Raw genomic sequence first — 17,924 nt, 5'->3', positions numbered from 1 at the left:
ATGGGGGGTGTGCAGGAAGCAGCCAATCAATGATTCTCTCTCATCATTGATGTTTCTATCTCTCTCTCCCTCTTCCTTCCTCTCTAAAATCAATAAAAATACATTTTAAAAAATAATATTAGGCCCTAGCTGGTTTGGCTCAGTGGATAGAGCGTCGGCCTGCGGACTCAAGGGTCCCAGGTTCGATTCTGGTCAAGGGTATGTACCTTGGTTGTGAGCACATCCCCAGTAGGGAGTGTGCAGGAGGCAACTGATTGATGTTTCTCTCTCATTGATGTTTCTAACTCTCTATCCCTCTCCCTTCCTCTCTGTAAAAAACCAATAAAATATATTTATAAAAATAATATTAGGATGCCTTATATATTGCTCCAGCAGTTCATCAAGGCTCAGGAAAAAAATGGTATCATTTAATTGCATATCACCAAATAATAGCAATTAAAATATTTAATATACATTTTGGTCAGAAGAGCTTAAAAGCTTGCCGGCTTCCAATCTCTTCCCCTGCTTCTCCACTTACCTTTCCATTTCCTTTGCTAGGTCTTCTTCCTGCTGCTATGAACTGGTATTTCCCTGGGATTTATTTTGGACATCTCCCTGATTTCTCTCAATTGTGAGTTTTTCTAGGTCAGCTTCTCATGTCTCCTAATGCCATTCCTGGCTAGATCAAGGGTTAGGCCACTGGTAGGTACTGTCATGGGACAGTCCTAAGCTCCACCTGACCTGTTTAATCCTTTGTATGATCATCTGGACAGCCCTTCAAATCTTGCCCCTATAGCTTCAAAGGCAGGACACAAGCTATCTGTGCATCTTCTGTACCATGAACAGTAGCTGGTACTGATTAAAGAAGTGAATGGATGCTGATCAAATTTGTTGATGAGACTGAAGTATTTATGAGTAATATAATTTGGGGATTGGCTTTAAATTTCTCCAGAAAATTAAAGAAATAGAATAAAATAAAATAAAGTGGAGGAGGACTTAGATAAAATAAGTGAAAAAACATTGATAATGGTTAAAACTGGTGATGGGTATATGGGAGCTTATTTTATTCTTCTCTCAATTTTTATGTAATTTTAAAATTTTCCATTGATTAGGCAGAGTCAGGAAGGCTCACTAATATGCTGATATTTCTACTTTGTATCCTTCTGCATTGAACTTAAAAAATGATTATGCATTGCTTTTATTAAATGTTTAAAATATATTCCTAGCCCTAACTGGTTTGGCTCAGTGGATAGAGCATCAGCCTGTGGATTGAAAGGCCCCAGGTTCGATTCCGTTCAAGGGCATGTACCTTGGTTGAGGGAACATCCGCAGTAGGAGGTGTGCAGGAGGCTTCTGATCGATGTTTCTCTCTCATTGATGTTTCTAACTCTCTTTCCCTCTCCCTTCCTCTCTGTAAAATAAAATCAATTATATATATATACACTAGAGGCCCAGTGCACAAAAATTTGTGCACTCGGGGAGGAGGGGGGTCCCTCAGCCCGGCCTGTGCCCTCTCGCAGTCTGGGACCCCACGGGAGATAACGACCTGCTGGCTTAGGCCTGCTCCTGGGTGGCAGAGGGCAGGCCCAATCCCTAGGTGCAGTCCCTGGTCGGGCTTAGAGCAAGGCTGATTGGGGAGTTGGGGCACCACCCCCTGTCATGCACAGAGCAGGGCGGATCGGGAGGTTGCGATGCCACCCCCAGTCACACTCAAGGCAGGGTCGATGGGGAGGTTGCAGCGCCACCCCCTGTGACGCACAAAGAGGGCCAATCAGGAGGTTTGGGCGCTGCCCCCTGTCACGCTGATCAGGGTGCCGGGAGGCCTCGCGGCTCCGCTGATCCCGGTGCTAGGAGGCATATTACCCTTTTACCATATAGGATAGAGGCCTGGTGCATGGGTGGGGGCCGGCTGGGTTGCCCTGAAGGGTGTTCTGGATCAGGGTGGGGGTCCTGCTTGGGTGCCTGGCCAGCCTGGGTGAGGGGCTGATGGCTGTTTGCAGCTGGTCACACCCCCTTCAGGGTGGAGGTCCCCACTGGGGTGCCTGGCCAGCCTGGATGAGGGGATGATGGCTGTTTGCAGCTGGTCACACCCCCTTCAGGGTGGGAGTCCCCACTGGGGTGCCTGGCCAGTCTGGGTGAGGGGCTGAGGGCTGTTTTCAGGCTGGCGGGTGACTGAAGCTCCCAACCGCTCCTTTTTTTCTTTTTTTTTTAAATTCTGGGCCAGCTTTAGCTCTGGCTCCAGCCCTGAGGCCTCTGCTGCTGAAAGCAGGTATCTGGTTTGTTTGGGTTCTATAATCGAAACACTGTTTCAACTCCAGCTCTGAGATCCCGGCTGGCTGAAAGAAGGTTTCTGGGGTTTTGTTTAGCTTCTATATTTGTAACAATGTCTCAAACTGCAAGCTCAGAAGCCGGCAGCGGCAGGCGGGGAAAGTTGGCTTCCTCCGTCACTGAAGCAAGCAAGCCTCATGTTCGCTTCAAGCTGCCTGGCTGCCGGCCACCATCTTGGCTGGCAGTTAATTTGCATATCGCCCTGACTAGCCAATGGAGAGGTTAGCGGAGGTTCGGCTAATTGCCATGTTTCTTTTTTATTAGATAGGATCTATATCTATATCTATATCTATATCTATATATATCTACACTAAAAAAAGAGAAATATGCAAATTGGTGTCACGTCTCGAGCTTGCAGTTTGAGACATTGTTACAAATATAGAAGCAAAACAAAACCCCAAAGACCTGCTTTCAGCCAGCCGGGCTTCAGCCAGCAGGACCTCAACATTGTTTCAATTATAGAACAAACGCAGATCCCTGCTTTCAGCCAGCCGGGATCTCAGAGCTGGAGTTGAAACAGTGTTTCGATTATAGAACCCAAACAAACCAGATACCTGCTTTCAGCAGCTGAGGCCCAAGAGCTGGAGCCAAGCCTCAGAGCTAAAGCTGGCCCAGAATAAAAAAAAGAAAAAAGAAAAAAAGAAGCGGTTGGGAGCTTCAGTCACCCGCCAGCCTGAAAACAGCCCTCAGCCCCTCACTCAGACTGGCCAGGCACCCCAGTGGGGACCTCCACCCTGAAGGGGGTGTGACCAGATGCAAACAGCCATCATCCCCTCACCCAGACAGGCCAGGCACCCAAGCGGGACCCTCACCCTGATCCAGAACACCCTTCAGGGCAACCCAGCCGGCCCCCACCCGTGCACCAGGCCTCTATCCTATATGGTAAAAGGGTAATATGCCTCCCAGCACCGGGATCAGCGGAGCAGCGAGGCCTCCTGGCACCGGGATCAGCGTGACGGGGGCAGCGCCCAAACCCCCTGATCACCCTGCGGCTCTGTGTGTGACAGAGGGCGGGGCCACAACCTCCCTATCCGCCCTGCTCTGTTCATGACAGGGGAAGGCACCCCAACCCCCTGATCAGCCCTGCTCTGTGCCTGATAGGGGGGAGCTCCCCAACTCCCTGATCGCCTTGCGGCTCTGTGTGTGACAGGGTGCGGTTCCCCAACCCCCTGATCGGCCCTGCTCTGTGTGTGACAGGGTGCGGCGCCCCAAGCCCCCCCACCCCCCACGGGCCCTGCTCTGTGTGTGATGGGGTAGAGCCATAACCTCCCCATTGGCCCTGCCCTGAGTGTGACAGTGGCGGCGCCCCAACCCTCTGATCGGCCCTGCTCTATGGGTGATAGAGGGCGGAGCCCCAAACCCCCCGCCCCCCCACGGGCTCTGCTCTGTGTGTGATGGGGTAGAGTCATAACCTCCCCATTGGCCCTGCCCTGAGTGTGACAGGGTGTGGCGCCCCAACCCCCTGATCCACCCTGTTCTGTGTGTGACAGGGGGCGGTGTCCCAACTCCCCTATTGGCCCTACTCTGTGAGTGACAGGGTGGAGCTCATCAACCCCCTGATGGGCCCTGCTCTGTGCGTGACAGGGGGGAGCTCCTTAACCCCCTGATCAGCCCTGCTCTGTGCGTGACAGGTTACGGAGCCCCAACCCCCTGATCGACCCTGCTCTGTGCGTGACAGGGTACGGAGCCCCAACCCCCCTGATTGGCTCTGCTGTGTGTGTGACAGGGGGTGGTGCCACAACCCCTGCCTTGAGTGTGACTGAGGGTGGCATCGAAACCTCCCGATCCGCCCTGCACTGTGCATGACAGGGGGCAACGCCCCAACTCCCCAATCGGCCCTGCTCTGAGCCCGACCAGGGGCTGCACCTAGGGATTGGGCCTGCCCTCTGCCACCCAGGAGCAGGCCTAAGCCAGCAGGTCGTTATCTCCCGAGGGGTCCCAGACTGCAAGAGGGCACAGGCCGGGCTGAGGGACCCCCTCTCCCCCCCCAGTGCACAAATTTTTGTGCACCGGGCCTCTAGTGTGTGTGTGTGTATATATGTATTTCTATTGATTTCAGAGAAGAAGGGAGAAGGAAAGAAACATTGATGATGAGAGACAATTAGTGATCAGCTGCCTCCTGCACACCCCCTACTGGGGATTGAGCCCTCAACCTGGGCATGTGCCCTTGACTGGAATCAAACCCAGGACCGTTCAATCCACAGGCCAACACTCTATCCACTGAGCCAAATTGGCTAGGGCACTTTTATTATTATATAAAAATTATTTTGTCATTATTACTAAAAGGGCTCATTTCTTTTTTTTAAAATATATTTTATTGATTTTTTACAGAGAGGAAGGGAGAGGGATAGAGAGTTAGAAACATCAATGAGAGAGAAACATCGATCAGCTGCCTCCTGCACACCCCCTACTGGGGATGTGCCCACAACCAAGGTACATGCCCTTGACCGGAATCAAACCTGGGACCCTTGAGTCTGCAGGCCGATGCTCTATCCACTGAGCCAAACAGGTTAGGGCTCATTTCTTTTTTTAGCATATCATTTTTAAAATATATTTTTATTGATTTGAGAGAGAGCGAGAACGAGATTGAGAGCGAGAGCGAGAGCGAGAGAGATTGATGTGAGAAACATGGATTGGCTACCTCCTACTGCATGTTCCCTATTGGGGAATGAACCAGCAACCCAGACATGTGCTCTGACCGGGAATCAAACCAGCGACCTTTCACTGCATGGGAGGATCCTGAACCAACTGAGCCACACCAGCCAGAGCTAAATGGGCTCATTTCTTATCTCAGCCATCAACATTCTTAAATACCTGTTATGATGCCTAGAATGCTTTAAGTCTCTATGGGCTCCAGGCATTATTTTTGTAGGCCCTACCCTTCATCATATCTAATACATTAAATGTACTCATATCAAATATAATTTATGTATGAATTGAGTTGAAGTTATCTAATTTTCAAAATGCCACATTTCATAAGCATTTAAAGCCACTATCTTTGATGTTTCGGATTTTAAAATATTTTATAACCAAAGCATTTTTTTTGGGGGGTCTCTAACATTTCCATAGGCCCTTGCAAAGATTCCATGCCCTAGGAATTGTGCATAAAATGGATAAAAATGTCCCCATGTGCTGAATACTGTTCTAGATGCTTCTGATAGGAAGGTGTCAGCTCTCCAGAAATTTATCATGCAGCTCCACAGCTTTCTTTCCTTTTCTCAGCCCGTACCTCTTGCCCATTGTGGTCCTAAAAAATTCTGTTCTTACCATCAGTCTGGTTTTGGCATCTCCCATTCATTTTTTTGCAAACCCTTTAATTAGGACAAAAGTGTTTTTAAGCAAGACAAAATAGAGCATGAAAGTAAGTATGCTCATATTTTGAAATCAAATTCCTAAGTCTTAAGTACGTACCTCCAGATGCCTGGGATTAAATATTGTGCTGATTTCTCTAAGTATTTGTTCTTAGATGTCAAGCTGACTTTGTGGAGATTTTGCCTAATTTTATTCAGTCACACACAGGTCAATCACCAATTTATTCAATATTTCCTATGTGTGTGGTTTGTTCTCTTTTTTTTTTTTTTGCAATCACAGAAAGATGCATCAATATTCAATTCTAAGTCTAGATAAAATCATGAGGAACCAAAGTAAATTGCAAAGATAAGGGTCTGCATCATTCCTGGCACATAAATATCTTTCCTCTTGCTTGCAGATTAGTTTGGAGAGTGATGAAATGGAATATGAAAAAATTTGATTCAGAAGCGGAATTCCTAGTTTTATGGAGAAGAAAGCATTTTAGAAGGAAGGAGGAAAGACCATTATGTTATGCTGCAGACGAGCAAGAGCAGCAGCTCCGTGATAAAGTGATCACAATCCCCTGTTCCATATGCAAGAAGGAAATTGACCTAACTGGATTTTTCCTACACAAAAGGCAACATGAAGCTCTCGCTGCACTGGGTCTTGAATGGAGGAGTGGACTTAAACCAACACGCTTAGCGATTTCTAGTAAGAGAAAGTTTACCATTACTAAACTACTGTCATCTTCTACATATTCTGAAAAAGGCCTAGACAGCTTGAATAATGCTTTAGAACTACTTTGGAAGAAACAAATACCAGCGTACTATAAGATTATGGACAACATTCCCAACAGTTCCATCTATTCACAAAAAATCCGCCATCTATTAATTAAAGGAGCAGCCATTTGCAATGACAAGAATTCTACATGGAAAGTGCACATGAATGATAAATTTACTGTTGTGAATCATTTTGGCAGTAAACCGAATGTGTGTTTCTTCGGTTTGTTTGATGGACATCATGGTCCATCAGCAGCAGACTTCACATCCAAGGAACTCCCAGTTTTACTTCTCCATCAGCTTTCCAGATTTGATCCATCCTACCAAATGACCCCCGAAGAGCAAAAATTAATCAATTCCTTCCAGACAGTGTTTAGGGAAGAGTACATCGCTCTAGAAAGCCTCTTCTCTGTAAGCAAACAAACAAAAGAATCATGGTGTGAGCATGAGAGCATACACAAAGCCTTTGCCAAAGCATTTTGGAGAATGGATAGGCTTTTACGTCTTGGAAGGCAAGAAGTATCCAGGGTTCGATGGAGTGGCTGTTCTGCAGTTGCCTGTATATTGGAAGGCAAAATCACAAGTTCCCATGACGAGAAGAATCAGAGACCCATTGACCATGATGGTTTGCCAGAGAGGTTACCTTCCGAGAACTTGCCACAAATAATTTCTGGAGAACTACATATTGCATACACTGGTAGGTACACTGAAGTGCCAGGTTATACCTTAACATTTTTTTTTTTAAATTCCTGGCAGCAAGACCTCTTATGTTTCCAGAATTATTTAGTGACTTATTAATGCCTAATATTGCATTGACCAATTAAGAAATGACCAATAACCAGTTTACATGCAGATGACAGGCACACAAATCATTGTAATTCTTTTCTGTTTATTTTTAAAATATATTAATATTGATTTCACAGAGGAAGGGAGAGGGAGAGATAGATATATCAGTGATGAGAGGGAATTGTTGATTGGCTGCTTTCTGCATGTCTCACACTGGGGATCAAGCCTGCAACCTAGGCATGTGCCCTGACTGGGAATCGAATCATGACTTCCTGGTTCATAGGTCAATGCTCAACCACTGAGCCACACCGGTTGTGCAATTGTAATTCTTTTCCAAGGAGGCACATATATGAAATAATGTCACCAAAACATTAAACTTTCTAAGTGGGCAGCAATACAGCAGTTAATAAAGGCAAAGCAAATACATTTGTTAAGTTCTGAGTGAAACAAAAAACGTTTCTCACACTCCTTTTTCAGAAGAATGGAAAATACTTTGACTATTGTTAGTATAATTGTTCAGTTGGTATATTGGTCATTTATTCTGATAACTAATACATTTGCAATAGGGCACTCCTGTGCTCACTGGCCAAGTAGCATCCATTTCATCTCAGAGAAAACAATAGAGCATGCCTCAATTTTATGGCATGTTTTCTCAAATATTTACTGTATTCTTTTACTTTTATTTCAGGAAGCCATTCTTTTGACATTTGGTGCTAAAGTTCCAGTTTAGGAGCTTGCCGAAAGGAAAAGCACAGGAGTAAAACCATTTTAGTGAAGTGAATCTGAGTTACATGCAGTTTCATGAGATGTTCAGGATTCCACCACCCCATTCATGGATATAATTATTATTGATAGAGTCTGCTTGTTAAATACTAAATAATTTCTCATTTAGCCTTACAAAAACCCTGATATCTAACTGCTGGGGGTTTTTATTTAAAAATATATTTGATGACCCTGTGGTTTGGCTCAGTGGATAGAGCATCGGCCTGTGTGTGGACTGAAGGGTCCCAGGTTTGATTCCGGTCAAGGAAGGGCACATGCCCAGGTTTCGGGCTCCATCCCCAGCAGGGGGTGTGCAGGAGGCAACCAATCAATGATTCTCATCATTGATGTTTCTCTCTCTCCCTATATTTAAAAAACAAACAAACAAACAACAAACACATCTAAATGCACAGCATTTAAAAAGATATATTTGCCCTGGCTGGTTTGGTTCAGTGGATAGAGCGTTGGCTTGTGGACTGAAGGGTCCTGGGTTTGATTTCAGTCAAGGGCAAATGCCGGGATTGCAGGCTCGATCCCCAATGGGGGGCATGCAGGAGGCAGCCAATCAATGATGCTCTCTCATCATTGATGTTTCTTTCTCCCTCTCCCTTCCTCTGTGAAATCAATAAAAAATATATTACAAATATATATTTGATGTATAACATTGGTGCAAGTTTAAGGTGTATAATATGTTAAAGTGGTACACTTATATATTGTAATATGGTTGCCATTGTAGCAATAATTAACACCTGTATCACATTGCATAACTATTTCTTTTTAGTGGTTGGAATAATTAAGGTCTCGTAGTCTCTCAACAAGTCTGATGACTATAATGCAATACTGTTTTCTCCATTCCCTATACTGTGCATTAGATCTCTAGGACTTACTTACCACTCATTCCAAGTTTGTACCCTTAAGTATCTGTTCTTTCCCCCACCCCCTATATCTAAGTTTTGTTAACCCACTTGTCCAGATGAGAAAATGGAAGCTTGGCGAAGTGAGATCATTTGTTCAAGGTCTCAGAGGTAATAGAATGGAAATAATTCTGCCTCTGGAGGGGATTGCTTCCAGAGGCTGAGGAGGCTGGGCCTCAGTGAGAGAGATGGCTCTGAACTAGGGCCAGATAATCACAAAGACCATTACAATGTCAAGGTCTTGGAAGTCAGCCTGTTTCTGATCTAGTTCAGGTTCTGAGCCCCAAATGAGAACTCCAGATTAAGCAACACCAAGAACCAAGTGCAGTGCAATTTCCTCGAAGTCATTGTCATTTCTCAGGCTCTACCCTGAGATTCCAAAGTGCTTCAGAGCAGGCCTCCTCCATTGGGCAGAGAGTTTTTAGATTTCAGACCCAAGTGAGAACTGTCCCATATTCCTGGACTTGGGACCTTTATTAGAAAATATCATTAGATATCAGGGTTCTTGCAAAATTAAAGGAAAAATTAAGAGATAGTCAAGTAGATAAGATCATTAAATGTCTAGTTTACTATATGGCTAATTTTGAGGCTTATATATAAGTGTGTTACACTGTTTTACTTAGGCATCCCTGATTTTAACAGAAACAAAAATACAGGAAAAACATTCAACTTGTGAAAGGGAGGTCATGACTTACACTACAGAAGTGTTCCTAAAAGAAGATAATTGATGAAAAACTTTATTCTGCATCAAGGTGTCTGTAAAGAAGATAATTTAAATGGGCTATAAAAAAATAAATGTTCACATAAATTTATTAAGAACATATTTTTTATTTTATAAAACAAGATCTATAATTGTAGCAAGGGAATTCATTTGTCTTGTTTGAAATTTTAAAATACCTGTGTCATCACAACTCTGGAATTAAAATAAAAACACCTCACTTTATAATGAAACGTGAGGGCAGTGATGAAGCCATTAAATAACTGATTTTGTACATGTGAAAAGATACTTCCCAACTGATATTCCTGATTTTTTTATTCTTATCACTTCTCATTTATAATTCATTTTATAATTTTTCTTGATGCTTTTAAAATTTACTTTATTCCTCATAGGTTTATGAAGTATTTCAAGATCAGCTTATCAATTTCCCAAAAATATCTACCTGATATTTTGAGATTGTGTTGATTCTGCACAATTTGAGTATTGTCATTTTATCAATATATATTATATGTAACATCTTTTCTGGTTTAAGCATTCAATTATTTTTAAAATAGATTTCAGTAAGACAAATTGATATACCAGGTGTCCCCAAGAATGTATACACACTTTGAATAATTATAAAGACAGTGTTTATTAAAATACATTTCATTTTCAAAATGAAATAGAATCAGCTGTTAAAGTGTGTATACATTTTTGGGGGACACCCTGTGTTTTAGATTCCTTCTGCTTGAAAAACTTTAAAAAAAAATTTATATTTTTATTGATTTCAGAGAAGGGAGAGGGAAAGACTGAAACATCAGTGATGACAGAGAATCATTGAAGGGCCATCTCCTGCACGCCCCACACTGGGGATCAAGCCCGCAACCCGGGTATGTGCCCTGACTGGGAATCAAACCATGACCTCCTGGTTCATAGGTTGACACTCAATCGCTGATCCACGCCGACTGGGCCTGCTTGAAAACCTTTTAATAGTTTTTGTAATGTCTTCTGGTGATAAATTCTAAGACTCTATTTACATTTGTGTTTTTCAAAGATGTATTTATTTGGCATAGAATTCTGGATTGACAGGGTTTTTTCTTTTCAGTGTTACGACTAGGATTTATTTTTCTTTTCACTGTCTTCTGGCTTACATCCCCACCCCCCCACCCCTTTTTTTTTTTTGCTGTGAAGGTATTTTATTTTTTCTGTGTCTGAGTCTTCTTTCTTTTTTCTTAACTCCTTCACCTTTTTCACCCAGACTCCCAACCCACCTCCTCTCTGATAGCTATATGTTGCTGGTTTATTATGTTCATTATAGCCCACATATAAGTGAAATCACATGGTGTTGGGGGTCAGATTTAAGCTGGCAAGGTCCTTGCACCTGAAGGGGCTAGCAAGGCTGGGACCTTACCCACAGTTTTCCCAGACTTGTTAGGATGGCGATTATCAGTAGAATGAGAACAGCCTTTCAAAGCTTACCAAGAAGTCGGTAACTATTTACTGAGATATGCTGTACTGAGAACTTGTCCTTCTGCTGTCTCTCCCTTAGAGATTAAGAGGAACAAAGAATACATTCCTCTTGACCTCCTATTCAGTGTCTTGTGTATAAACAAGATTGTGTGGCTAATAAACCTGCTTCAGTTCCTCGAGAGCTGTAGTCCTCCCGATCCCACTTTCCTGTCTTTCTTTATTTTCTCAATTCCCACCTTCCTGTGCTCGCTTCGGCAGCACATATACTAAAATTCCCACCTTCCTGCCTCAGCCCGGCTCAACCTGTCAGGCTAGCCCTGACAACATGGTAGTTGTATTTATCTGACTGGGTTATTTCACTTAGCATAATACTCTCCAGGTCCCTCATCCATAAAAGGTAAGCTTTCCTTCTTCTTTATGGCTGAATAGTATTTCATTCTACAAATGTACCACAGCTTTTTTATCCACTCATCTACTGATGGGCACTTGGTCTGTTTCAAAATCTTGGCTATTGTAAATAATGCTGCAGTGAACATAGGGGTGCATATATTCTTTTGAATTGTTTCAGGTTCTTTGGATATATTCCCAGGAGTGGAATCGCTGGGTCTTTATGGCTTGCATTATTTATGAGAAATCTTCTATTACCACTATTCCTGTCTATGTGTCTTTCCCTTCCCTGACTGATGGTTTAAAGGTTTTATCATTGGTTTTAAGCAAAATTGTGGTGCACCTCAAATTTTTTCTCTTAGTTTTCTCCTCTCCTTAAGGAATTTCAATGATGTACTTTAGGCCAATTGAAACTGTCCAAAATCTCCATAATGTTCTTTAGATTTTGTTAGTTTTCAAAATCACCATTTTTTTTCTTCTGCAACATCTAATTTGCCATTAATCATATCCATTGTATTTTTTAATATATATTTTTAGTGATTTCCGAGAGGGAGAGGGAGAGATATCAATGATGAGAATCACCTGCCTTCTGCACACACCCCCATACCAGGGAATCGAGCCCGCAACCCGGGCATGTGCTCTTGACTGGAATTGAACCCCAGGACCCTTCAGTCTGCATGCTGATGCTCTATCTACTGAGCCAAAGCAGCTAGGGATATTTTTCCATTGATTTTTAGAGTGGAAGAGAGAGGTAAAGACTGAGAGAAATATCGATGTAACACATCGATTGGTTGCCTCCTGCACACGCTCTGACCAGGGCCCAGCTCAGGAGCCTGCAACTGAGGTATGTGCCCTTAAGCCAATGGTTCTCAACCTTGGCTGCACATTAGAATCACCTGGGAATCTTTTTAAAATCTGGATTTCTGGGCCTCATCCTCCGAAAATTCTGTTGCTTTGTTGCTAATGTTGTGGCCCCACCCCATAACAAAGAATTTCTGGAGGATGAGGCCCAGAAATCAGGATTTAAAAGATTCCCAGGTGATTCTAATGTGCAGCCAAGGTTGAGAAGCATTGCCTTAAGCAGAACTTTGGTCCTCAGGCCAACGTTCTATCCACTGAGCCAAACTGACTAGGGTGTATTTTTCACTTTTAACATTGTATTTTTATTTATTTAATCTTCACCCAATATATTTTTATTGATTTTAAAGAGGAAGAGAAATATCAATATGAGAGAAACATCAATTGGCTGACTCTCTCAAACTGGAAATTGAACCCACAATTTGGGTACGTGCCCTGACTAGGAATTGAATGCGCCACCTTTCAGGGTACAGAATGACACTCCAACCAACTGAGCCACACCGGTCAGGGCTAACATTTTTCATCTTTACAAGTTTGCATTTTAAAAATTATCTTCCATGTCTGTACTCAACTTTTTATTATATTTTATTGATTTTTTACAGAGAGGAAGGGAGAGGGATAGAGAGTTAGAAACATCGATGAGAGAGAAACATCCATTAGCTGCCTCTTGCACACCCCCTACTGGGGATGTGCCCGCAACCAAGGTACATGCCCTTGACCGGAATAGAACCTGGGACCTTTCAGTCCGTAGGCCGACGCTCTATCCACTGAGCCAAACCGGTTAGGGCTCTACTTAACTTTTTAAACATATGGTATTGTTATAACTTTTAATGTTCTTGTCTACTAATCCCAACATCTGTGTCAGTTCTTAGTTTTATTTTTTTTAAATTGTGGGTAGTTTTTTTCTGCTTATTTGCATGCCCCGTGATCTAGTTTCCTATCACAAGTTCTGGAGTCCAGAAACCTAAATTAAGGTGTTGACAAGCCACACTTCCTCTGAAGCCTCTAAGGCAGCAGTTCTCAACCTGTGGGTCGCGACCCCTTTGGGGGTCGAACGACCCTTTCACAGGGGTCACCTAAGACCATCGGAAAACACATATATAATTACATATTCTTTTTGTGATTAATCACTATACTTTAATTATGTTCTATTTGTAACAATGAAATTGGGAGTCACCACAACATGAGGAACTGTATTAAAGGGTCGCAGCATTAGGAAGGTTGAGAACCACTGCTCTAAGGGAAAATGCTTGCCTCTTTCAGCTTCTAGTGGCTACAGGTACTGCTTGGCCCAAGGCTGCAAAACTCCAATCTATGCTTCCATTTTCCCATGGCTTTTTACTCTTCTGGTATCTTATAAGGATACTGTTCTTTGGATTTAGGACCAACTTGGTGGTGGGTCACATACATACAAACCTGATTCTGAGAACACATCCAACAAATACTTGACAGTTGACTGATGTGTAAAATATTATCTGGCTCCAGCTTTACAATGGTGAACGTGAGTTTCATGTACACACATTTTACATAATGAAGCAGGGGACCTTTCGAATACCCAGGGAAAAGTAGCTCCACATCATGATGTCCTCCCATATAAATTCAGCCTTTTTGGCCAAAATTAAGAGTCCCTAACAAAAACTAGATATAGATTGTTTAATCCCTAACATCATTTACATGCACTTCTGTTATGCTTCCATTTCAGGTATACTTCATGTGTGTCAATTTCCTTAGCTTTGCTATTTTTCAATTGCTTTTTCTTTTCCCAATAACTATTTCTTCATTTCCCCAGTTATTGCTCCCTATTCCCTTAAGCCTATAATTCTATTTCATAAGAGACTTTCTTGCAATTTTTTTTAATTGCTTAAAGTATTACAAAGGGTATTACATATGTGTCTTTTTTTTTTCCCCCGCCCTTGACTATCCCCTGACCTCCCCCACCCCCCATTTCTTGCAATTTTTAAATAAATGGTTCTGATATGTAGCTTCATCTCAATTTATTTTTGGATAGGCTCCTTGTGTTCTGTGAAGAGGAAAGAAGGCAAAGGAAAAACCTTTATCAAGTGTCTACTTATTAAAAGTACCTTCTTACCCTAGCTGGTATGGCTTAGTGGATAGAGTGTCAGCCTTCAAACTGAAGGGTCCCAGGTTCGATTCCCATCAAGGACACATGCCTGGGTTGCAGGTTCCTTCCCCAGTAGGGGGCGTGCAGGAGGGAGCCAATCAGATTCTTTCTCATCGTTGTTTCTCTCCCTCTCCTTTCCTCTCTGAAATATCTATATATACGTACCTTCTTAAATCCTCACAATAGCATTGACAAAAAACTGCAGGTGGAAAACTGTTAGCTAAATGAAGTGACTTAATGAATGTCACACAAAGTGGGACTCAAGTTTAAGTGTGTCAGGCTCCCAAGACTTTCCACTTCCCCATGCTGTTTCTTCTAGACAAGCCATCTTTTTATCCCAGGGCACTCCTACATCCTAGGTATGTTTCCTTTTCTTACCACTACCTAAGTTTTCTTCCTCTTTTCTCCAGTTCTTCCTTAAAACTTTCCTGTTATCTTCAACAGTAAGTAGCCTTGCTGGCTTTATCTGAAAAAAAAATCTTGATCTTGACCATTCAGATATAGAATTCCTTTCAGAATTCCAAGGTCACTCTGACTTACAGAATACTTTTCCTTTTCACAAGTCAGAGATCACCCAGCAATTGCAGGAGGCAGTTACATCACAGCCCTCTATCTATGGAATACCATGCCTGATTATATAAGATATCTTAAAAAGGCTTAAGTAACATCTCAAAGCAGTTCTTCTTAATCCCTATATGATTAATCCCCCTAAACATGACGCTCTCCCAGTAACCCTGTTCCATCTTTGTTCCGATAACATTTTCTGAATGGCACAATCTCTCCAGCTACTAAAAAATTATCTTTACGTCTAAGACTTTGAATTCTTATTTATAATCAGATTCATTAAAATTTTTGTGTAAGTCTTCATTATATTCACTGCTAATTCTCATATCCTTCAAACAATGTACAGGGCCTTTTCTTGAAAGCCAATCTGTCCCCCCTTTTATACTGTCATGACTTGCTTCTCTCTTCCTTCAGTTTTGCAGATACATGGACATACAGTGCTATTTTAAAATCTTACTCATTTTCCATCTTCCTTGGGGCTTTTTATTCATTATTCTATTCTTTTAGCTTTAACAGTCAACTACTTTCAACAACCCCATTTGCAGCTGACAGCATATGCAACCTAAGGTCCAGGAAATAAAACAATTAACCCTGCACACCTAAGTAGAATAATCAGCAGCAAAGACCTATTAATATAAAATATTAATAAACCCTTCTACAAAATATAAGAAGTCCTGCTATTAGGATCATCATTTATACAGTTCTTAGATTTCTAAAACATTTTCCATATACATCTGCATCTTTTGGTCCCATTAACTCAAGATATTTTAACAATTCCCATTATGTAAACGAGGCAATAAGCTCAGTCTATGCCAGATACCAATTCTTCACTAACTTATACTCTGTCCAATCATACTAGGTTGTGGACCTCTGCCTCCTGAAAGGTAAATTCATTTACTTAAAAAAACCCCCGAGGGATTCCTGGTCAGTGTAGCTCAGCTGTTTGGAGAGCTGTCCCGTACACCAAAAGGTCACAGGTTTGATTCCTGGTCAGGGTGGGTACTGGAGGCAACCGATCAGTTTCTCTCTCTCTCCCTTCCCTCTAAAATCAGCTAAAAACATATTCTCAGATGAGAAATTAAAAAAAAAAGAATTACACTTGAATTCCTGCAGCTCCATGTATGAAATCAGAATATCCTATTGTAGATTTTCATTATTCCAGGAATTCATTCTCAAAACATCATTAACCCCATCTCAGAATAATTTAAAAACCCTTAAAAATTCCATAAAGAAAAACTGCCTATGCCTGAATATACAATTGTGTCCCTAAAAACATGGGGAAAATCAATTTTCCTAACAAACCTTTTAATAAATCAAAAAAAGTATTGGTTATACAACCATCCCTCTATCTGTTTAGTTTCTTAAGATTTCAATGGTGCACACATAACAGGTTCATCTGAATGATGAACAAACTATAATCAACTTTTAGGATTTCAGGTTACAATCAAAGGGTTTAATTTCATGTTGGCTATTATCCATTTAATACATTAATAACACGTATTTTTTTCTTCATAAGGCTGTGATTTAATTTCTTTTTAGCCACACACATCAGGAACCTAACAAGACTGACATTAACAGTCATATTCTAATTTTTTTTCATCACGCATACCTACCTGTATTTTAGTTTTTAACATTACTAGTTATAAAACCAGCAAATTCCACTTTTAAAAAAATCAAAATTTGTTTTTAAACAGAAGGCATTTATTTAAACATTTAGAAATGTCTGCTCTATGGAATATATATTGGTTATAAAAAAGTTCAACTTTTGGCTCTACAAAGTAAGTAACATTTGGAAGTGTTTTCATAAAACATTTGATTTTTCAGAGTCTGTAATTTTAGTTTTTTAAATACTAAATGCAGTATTTTAACACTAAATTGCTTTAAAAGTAGGAATAAACTGGCCTCTCAGTTTGAATTACTGTAAATCATCCAATGATACCAATTTATACATTTAAAAATATTTTAAAATGGCTTACTTTGTTTATGCATTGAAACACAGAATTACTAAAGTTAACAGCATACTTTGATACAATTGGTTATTAAGTCGCTGGGATCAACTTTCTCTAATAATCTTTTAGGTAATGTACAAGCACTCTTATGCAGAAATGGGAAAGGCTTTCGCCTAACCAAAGAACACACTCTGAGAAGCAAAAAGGAAAAAAGAAGAGTACTTCAGAATGGAGCGGCAGTTAGTTCCAATGAACCACATGGACTCCTAGAAGGGCAAATAAAAACCACACGAGGACTCGGATTTCATGGAAATCCCAAACTGAAAAAATTCATCATCCCGGTACCTCAAACTCTGTCTGTCCCGATAGATGACTTATGTCAATTCCTTATCTTAGCTACTAATGGACTCTGGGAAGTTCTGGATAAAAAGGAAGTCACTGCATTGGCAATAACAATGTTTCAAATGTATGAAGAAACACACTCTTTAAACATCCAAAAAGAATCATCATCCAAAAAGCCTCTGTTACTCCCAATCAATGAATCAAACGCTACTGAATCAACAAGTAATACCCACACATTGTTTCAGCGTAAATCTGAAGAACGTGTGTCAAGTACAAATTCAAAAGAAAATTTGTCTGATGTAAAATCTTCTAAATATTTCACTCATGGTCCTAAAAATACACAAACATTTCTACCAGAAATGACTAATTCTGGTACTTGCAGTGAGAAAGCAACTGACAGGCCAACCCATGTAGACGGTGTGCCAAAAGATTCAAGTGGAAAAGAACCAAAATGCACCAAGGGTATCTATGAAGCGGCAGCCGAGTATATCAGCCACGGACTTGTACATGCTGCTTTAGTGGCTGGCTCCAGAGATAACATTACAGTTATGGTAATACTTCTCAATGGAAGTGAATGTCAGTTTCTGAAATGAAAGATAAAGTTCTGATTATCCAGAATACAAAAATAGGAAGACTCTTCAACTCTGCAATGAACCAGATATTAGGATAATACATCAATACCACACAAATCATTTT

The 17,924-nt window shown here is 41.5% G+C and overlaps 1 protein-coding gene across 1 annotated transcript; it reads left to right on the top strand.

Moving 5' to 3' along the window:
- Positions 1-4,874: 4,874 nt before the first annotated feature.
- Positions 4,875-17,821, top strand: PP2D1 (protein phosphatase 2C like domain containing 1; the record flags this gene model as incomplete). The annotated part of the gene is made up of 2 exons (XM_081105548.1): positions 4,875-7,074; positions 17,016-17,821. The coding sequence occupies exons 1-2, from the start codon at positions 6,033-6,035 to the stop codon at positions 17,819-17,821; spliced, it is 1,848 nt and encodes a 615-aa protein (XP_080961674.1). The 5' UTR covers positions 4,875-6,032.
- Positions 17,822-17,924: the final 103 nt, after the last annotated feature.

The sequence above is a fragment of the Myotis nattereri genome (genome assembly GCF_964212035.1).
Source record: "Myotis nattereri genome assembly, chromosome: 14".
Lineage (NCBI taxonomy): Eukaryota > Metazoa > Chordata > Mammalia > Chiroptera > Vespertilionidae > Myotis > Myotis nattereri.
Note: the sequence above shows the minus strand (reverse complement) of the source record. Positions and strands in the feature narration are given on the sequence as shown.